We start from the raw sequence: 7,351 nt of genomic DNA, 5'->3' as shown, positions 1-7,351 counted from the left end.
GCACGTGGAGTTGATAAGAAGCCATTTCTCCACACAAGAGCAGTGGAAATGGTGACCACATGGAAGCTCTCTGAGGTCGATCCCGTCTTCATATGCAGACAGGCAAATGCAACATTCCTGAAAAAAGGATTAGTTACATCAATATGCTGATACTGGTCTTTCCTTTCATGCAAGGGAAGTACTTCGTATTATTTTAGATAGTCTAGGTCTCTAGGTTTCACCCTTTGAGAGAAGGGTTGCCTAACTTTTTATTGCATCTTCTTCAAACAAAAAGGAACAAACAAAGAAGTCATTAGGTGAAATATGAACTCGAAACTTTTTAGTCCAAATGATAGGTTATAGTCATTAGGTGAAATATGAACTCGAAACTTTTTAGTCCAAATGATAGGTTATCCCCGCCTTTTCAAAAGCACTATGCCAGCAGCAGCAGCAGCAGCAGCAGCAACAAAAATGTCAATTATAATAACAGAAAATTGGAAATGTGTTCTACAGTTCTACCCCCCAGCACACACATACACAAGTAAACGATGTGACAAATTTACGAAACAAATCAACAAGAGAAAGAAGGCAATAGAAAAAAAAACACAACAAAAAAAAAGGCAATGAACCAGCTGAAATAGCTCAACCAAACAGTACATATCCGCCTTGCAGTTTAATGGGTGATGTCGTGACAAGTTTAATCACCTCCCTAATGTTCTCAGGCCTTCTTTTTATTCAACTATTGACCTTGGTCCTCTCTGACCAGATCACTGAAGATCAGGGTATCTTTTCCTAATGTGACCAATTTGCTTCATGTCTCCAATGTTTCCCACTTCCAGTTATCCCATAATTCAAATCACCTAGTTCTTAATTATGCGCTTGTCAGTTGGCAGAATTGGTGCACATCAAGAAAGTATCCTCACCTTTGCTACACCAATTGTGCTTTCTACTTGTCTAGCTAGCTGTCTAGCATTCTTCAACCATAAATATCATCAGTCCACCAGCGTTTATTTTCAGCTACGTTCTAGCTTTTTAGTAAAAAACTTTAGGCAACCCTCTATTTGTTAAGTTGCCATTGCAGATATGTAGTTGTGCTTCCAGTTATAACCTCCAACTTATGATTCACACGGTTACACCAGCCTCAATCCATCCTCCAAGATAATGCCACACGAAACATATGCTGAGAAAAATAATCTTCATTAAAACCCAAAAGCACATCCGAAACCAGGGGAAAGGACTCGACAGACCAACAATAACCCAATATTGTTAAGGAACTGTCTCCTCTGGTGTCTTCAAGCAACACGCACACTCCAATCATATGTGCCTCTAACAACTCAACTTTTCTCTTTAAACACCTCTACAAGGCCTTTCTATGACTTTTCTAGATTGACAAACTAACTACTTGTATTTATATCCTTCTAAACTAGTGGCAAGTCCTTTCAACACTCACCAGATAATTTCGATGACAACTGAATCCAATTCCAAAAACAAAGGAGCCAGAAATAGAAGGAAGAATTGTCAAGATATTGGACTGATTATGTAAACTAAAAGGATGGAAGGGTAACAGAGGAGTAATTGCATTTCAGTATACTTAGTTTAGAAGGATATTGGCACCACTAAACTCAGTAACAGAGGAGTAATTGTATTGCAGAAAGATATTGGCACCACTAAACTTAGTTTTTGTTTAACTGAATACTGGCGACATTGAATTTGTTACAATTGTAACAGTGGTTTACGAGAAACCTGGGAGCACCACAATCCCAGAAATGGCAGTTGTCAAAAGTCCCTACCGAAGACTTTTGTGTAGTTGTGCCCTGCTCTTGCACCACAGGACTCACAAAACTAAGCCTTGTGCTCAATTAGGCAAATGACCATACAAGTAATGAGTCTAGGATTGTAAGAAAATATAGGTATTGAAAGTGAGATGAAGATAAACAATGAAATAATAAGCAGGATATTATGATAATAAGAAAACATAGAATATCTTACAGCATCTTCTGCAGTCAATGTACGTTCAATGGGGCAGTCTGTTCCACACTCCTTCATTATCCCTCCACTCGTTCTTTCAGTTTCTTCATCAAGTTTTTCCTCACTATTACTCCTGTGGAAAGTATACTTTTTCAGGAGATCAATATCTTCTTTGGATGCTCCCCCCTGATCCAAACAGCAATTAGTTAGTCATTGTAAGGCAGATGTAGGAAAGAAAAACATGATAAATAAACTCATAACAGCAACAAACTTAGTCGGACCAATGAACCTAATTAAAAGGTATCCACTAATTAAGAAAAGATCAGCTAACTTGGACTTGTGAGCAGGCACCAACGTGGTAACTACTTAGAGGCAGAAAAGGAATAACAGAGATGTGTTCAAAGAGGAAATCATACAAAACGGCAAGCTAATGGAAAACCAAGCAATCTCTATATATTGAAGAACACAATTAAAAATGTAACATCTCATGTCAGCCACAGGCCCACGGGTTGTCCCAAATGACATATATCAGCATGTAAAATGTCTAGTATAAGAGTACATCAGAACAAGTTGGCCATTTCAAGCATAAATATCTTGCCAGACCTCACAAATAAGTCCTGTCCTGACATCTTATTAGATCGAGTGAATACTTCTCCATCCTCAACAAGACCAAAGATGAAGGCATGTAATCGAGAATGAAGGAAAATTTCCTCATTTGCTTCAAAGGCTTAATTTATAAAGCAATAAAGATTATTTAGATTCAGACACTAATGTCCTAATTTCCCAGGGGAACAAGCTGAGTTACAAGTGTCAATTCCAGATATTTCCTGTCTTGACCCAAGCTTTGTGTGGAGTTATCCTAGGAACCTTTGGTCATTTAACAAAGTCGTGCACTGTGACTAAAATCCAAGGTCGTCACAGCGAGAGGCACCATGGTCGATTATCACGTACGAATGTCCGTTCGCTAATCTAAGCTCCACACTCAAAAAAAATCTTTGTGTCTAATATAAATAAAACGAACAATATCCAAGCACACATCATATTCAAGCATTTAAAATGATTCATTGCCGAGAATGAATATCCCCAAATGAAAGTATAACTATCCACCCGTACCTAGAGTCTGACTATCCCAGATGAGCCATGAGGATACTAGCTCCCTCGTCCCCATCTCTAATTTCAAGCACCATACCACCGCGGCACCGCAACCTCCCCCTATCTACCACCTTCTTATTTTACTCCACCTATCTACCATCTTATTTTACTCCACCTTTCAAACTCTGTTTACCCCTTGAATAATTTCCCTCGTTCAAAATACTGACAAGAATACCTATAGAAATACAGCTACATCTCCAGGATACAGGAATGTACATAACTAGTTAACTGCTGAGATAAACCACTGGACTTTTCCGGTGTGCGTTTTTGGTGGGTGCTTTGGCTAGAAAGCAATTGTTGAATTTCCCAAAATATCTTTTAGGGCTTTGAAGGTACAGTGTGCTTGGAGCTCACTTTTGTGTTAAACGAAGTATTGCATACAACTGTTTTGCAGAAAGGTTCTTTGAGATAAGCTACTTAGCAACAAATAAAAAAATACTTAATCCAAAACATGCAAAAAGTCACCCTTCATTAAGCAGCAAAACAATTATGCCACTAACTATTTTGCTTAGAGCAAATCTCATGCAAACTTGCCACGTGGCTAAACAAACAGAGGAGTTGGAGTTTGTGTTAGCATCACTTAGTGCAACAGTAAGAAGAACTGACAAGATAGTAATGCCGGGAACTGACAAACACGAGATAGGGTAGTAAAGGAAATGGCAGAAGTGCTTTCTATAACATAACCGTTTTTAGGTCTTCGTTGATCACTTCTGCTTAATGCCGGCACAGTGTTCTTTCATAACCAATGGATTACTAGAATGAAATGCTAAGACAGTAAGTTGACATCCATTATTCAGGAATCAGCAGATGAACCATAAGAAAAAAAAAAAACCAAAGAGAGGAACAGGAAATAAGCATGAGAGACGAGAGTTACCCGGTCTGTCAAAACATATAAAATAGCAATGATACATGGGAGGCAACAACAAACTGCAGCAGCAATCACAGACGCCAGTGCCACGCAGAAGATGACAAAAAAGAGATCAAGAACCAGGAATGCTATGCAAAGCCTGCAAGTCGGAACACACAGACAAACAAATTTCATATAATTTGACACCTCATTTCTGCACTCAGGCATAAGGAAGAAGCTGGGTCAGAACATACCAGTAAAGCGTAGGGGAGTCTTGCTGCAAGGCATGGCCACCCGCACATATCCAATAAAATCCAAGTATCCACCACATGAATGAAAACAACGTATTTGCAGATTCAAAATGTTTTACCATGGTACTGCAAAAGAAACCACGAACAATGGCTTAATACAATCCTAAATAAAATAACCAAAGTTTTAGCTCCCAAAATTAACCGAAGCAGTAATGAACTAAAAGGTATAAAAGGGAGGAAATAATTCATCAAGTTCAGCTGCACTATGAATCTTCATGTAACAAGTCAGAAAATAAAACATTCAAGCAGAATTCACCATTGTGATTGGATATTAGCTTACTATCTATGTATTCTTCCATATCAAATAAGTATGCTCGCCGTAGAAAAATGCAATCTGGCGGGATAAATATCAGCACCGATAGAATGACCCCAGTGAGAAAGAAGATAAAAACAAGTCCAAAAGATCATGTGGGCAGGCAGCATAAACAAAACCATCTACCACCACGGTCCACGGTACACAACCAAAAGCAACATTCTCAAAGTGCAGGCAATTATTATAACCTTCATTCAGATGTTTAAGGCCTTATTCTTAAAAAGTTCATATTCAGTTAAAATCATATACTCCGTATAATCAGTAAAAATAAGTTTTTAATTAGCAATGACCAGTTTTGATCTGTAAAAAACAGTTGTAATCAATGAAATAAGTTTCGTTAGCCAATACTATTTTTATCAGTAAGAAAATCAGATTTAGTCTGTAAACTTTAGTAGCTGCGTATGCCACAAAACACCAGAGAAACAACAAAACCAGTTGTAGACAGTAGGAATCAATTTTGATCACTGGAAAACAGGAAAAAGTTCAGCTAACTGAGATCATTTGAAGAGAACAGGGCCTTGCCTTAGTCAATTGGGTCCATAAGCTTGGCAATTTGCAAAAATAGACTGCAACCCATTCATCACCTCTCACAGAGCCTTTTGTGACACTTTGCAAGAATGAAAGGGTTCAATTAGTCTTAAAACTCGTAACTTCTCGAAATCAGAAGCATTTCCACTCACTCACTCAGGCCATTTAGTACAAGCTTCTAATTTCCACACACACCCAACAGGCCAACATATGCTCCTACAAGTGATCCTAGCTAGCTTAGTCGCTTAAAGTGTAAGGGCAGTACCTAAGACCTGGGATTGAATCCTGCCTATGCCATTACCCTTCCATTTGAGGCCCTCCCTAGCCCCTACCACAAAAATAAACCTCTCTATTTCACCTGTTTATATTTCCAAAGTACATCATTACTATACCAGAAAAAATTATCATTTCCAAATTGCAATCACAACCACATATAAAAGCAGATAATTAAATTGCATAGTAAAAGCAGAACTATAAAAGTGAACAGTCGTAAACATTAACATACAAATAATTCAATAGAGAATCACCTAGATTCCTCGAAGTAATCATCACGGCCGTCTTGAATAGCACTCCGAAGCCTCCGACGACGGCGAAACTCAACACAAACACAAACAACATGAAGGAAACACTGAAGTGCATAACCAACCACCCAAACCCTAAGAGGGAGCCCAGTAGAGTCCGACCAAGTGAGAAAAAGCGCTGCGGAGGCAGCTAAAACAAAGGCGGAGTTCCAGGCAGCGTCAAGGGCGACGACGGGGGAAGAATAAGCCCAGTCAATTTGTCTCTCTTCAATCTCCTGCGCCGCCGTCTCTCGCACCGTCATCGACGGCGCTCTCAACGACCTCCTCCCTCCGCTGGCTCGCCTTATCATACGCGCCGCGTGTCTCAGCCCCTGTGTTCTCATCGTCCCCGGTAATTCAGTTGTCGCCGGTGAGAGAAACGGCGTCACATCTAAGCTCGACATCGTAGGCTCGAAACGGCGTCGTCGAATAACTTGTGTATTTTTCTGGACACTCTTTATGTGTTGTTGACTTGTTGTTGCTAATTTTGGGTTGAGTGGTAGAGTGATGGAGTTTTGGGTTGGGTAGTTGACTAGTTGGTATGGTGGGTCTACTATTCGGGGTTGTAGATTGTACGCAGTGAGGAAGTACAAATACATATAAGATGTGTATGGGGAAATACATATCAGAATATAAGACAAAATAGGAAAAAAGACAAAAAAAATAATTAAATGGTACTTTTCTAAACACAAATGGTACTTTTTTTTACAGAATGATACTTTTTAAGAATGGTACTTTTTTTTACATGAATGGTACTTCCTTTTTTGTCTTTTAGCTATTTGTCTTTTAGTTGATATGTGTGTTTCCACACATATCAGATATGCGAAAAAACGAACCCGTACGCAGTAGATCTATAGAAGAGACTGATGGAAAGTCTACTGTAATAGTGTAAAAAAAAACCATTGTTTTATGCAGATTTTGCTACATTTGTCCACTGGGTACTGGGTAGGTAACCCAATACTAAGGTCTTATTTATTTCATCTTATTTCAGGACCTTATTACTTATTTCAGATCTAATCAGATCAGATCAGATCAGAAAAAATAAGTTCATATCAGATTAGATCAGAAAAAATAAGTTCATATCAAATCAAATCAGAAAAAATAAGTTCAGATCAGATCAGATCAGATCAGACCAGATCAAATCAGACCAGATTATTATTATTATTATTATTATTATTATTATTATTATTATTATTATTATTATTATTATTATTATTGGTATATGTTTATATCATTGTTATTATATTTAATATTTTATTACTATTATTGCTTTAATAAAAAATAATTTTGTTGTCGATGCAATTAAAATCTATTATTTAAGGCATAAAAAAACATTAACAAAACATTCAAATTGATCATGTCCAAATTAAAACCAATAAACCATTAAGTCCAGATTAGAAACGATATGATCAGGTCATGTCCATATCGGAACTGATTTTTATAGATCAGACCATTATATATCCAGACTAGAACTGATAGGATAAGATAATATCCAGATCATAACTGATATGTACAGATCATGTCCAGATCATGTTCAAATCTGCAAAGATCTTGTCTACATCAGAATCGATCCTTACAGAATCAATATGTCCAGATCAAAACCGATTTGTACAGATCATGTCCAGATCAGAATTGATATGTCCAAATTATAACTGGTAGGGGTGAGCAAATATTCAGGGTACCCTGAATCAGA

At 37.8% G+C, this 7,351-nt stretch overlaps 1 protein-coding gene across 1 annotated transcript in view; it reads right to left on the bottom strand.

The window, feature by feature from the left end:
* The window catches only part of LOC110802127 (E3 ubiquitin-protein ligase At4g11680), a 6,440-nt gene extending 269 nt beyond the window's left edge, over positions 1–6,171 (bottom strand). Inside the window, exons 1-5 of the mRNA XM_022007557.2 lie at positions 5,626–6,171; positions 4,201–4,323; positions 3,974–4,106; positions 1,969–2,133; positions 1–117 (exon numbers count right to left, since the gene is read on the bottom strand). The exon at positions 1–117 is cut by the window's left edge and continues 269 nt beyond it. Of these exons, the coding sequence (XP_021863249.2) occupies positions 1–117; positions 1,969–2,133; positions 3,974–4,106; positions 4,201–4,323; positions 5,626–6,062 (975 nt within the window). The 5' untranslated portion in view covers positions 6,063–6,171. The remainder of the gene's footprint in view (positions 118–1,968; positions 2,134–3,973; positions 4,107–4,200; positions 4,324–5,625) is intronic.
* Between the last annotated feature and the right edge of the window lie 1,180 nt (positions 6,172–7,351).

Source organism: Spinacia oleracea, chromosome 6 (genome assembly GCF_020520425.1).
Source record: "Spinacia oleracea cultivar Varoflay chromosome 6, BTI_SOV_V1, whole genome shotgun sequence".
Lineage (NCBI taxonomy): Eukaryota > Viridiplantae > Streptophyta > Magnoliopsida > Caryophyllales > Amaranthaceae > Spinacia > Spinacia oleracea.
Note: the sequence above shows the minus strand (reverse complement) of the source record. Positions and strands in the feature narration are given on the sequence as shown.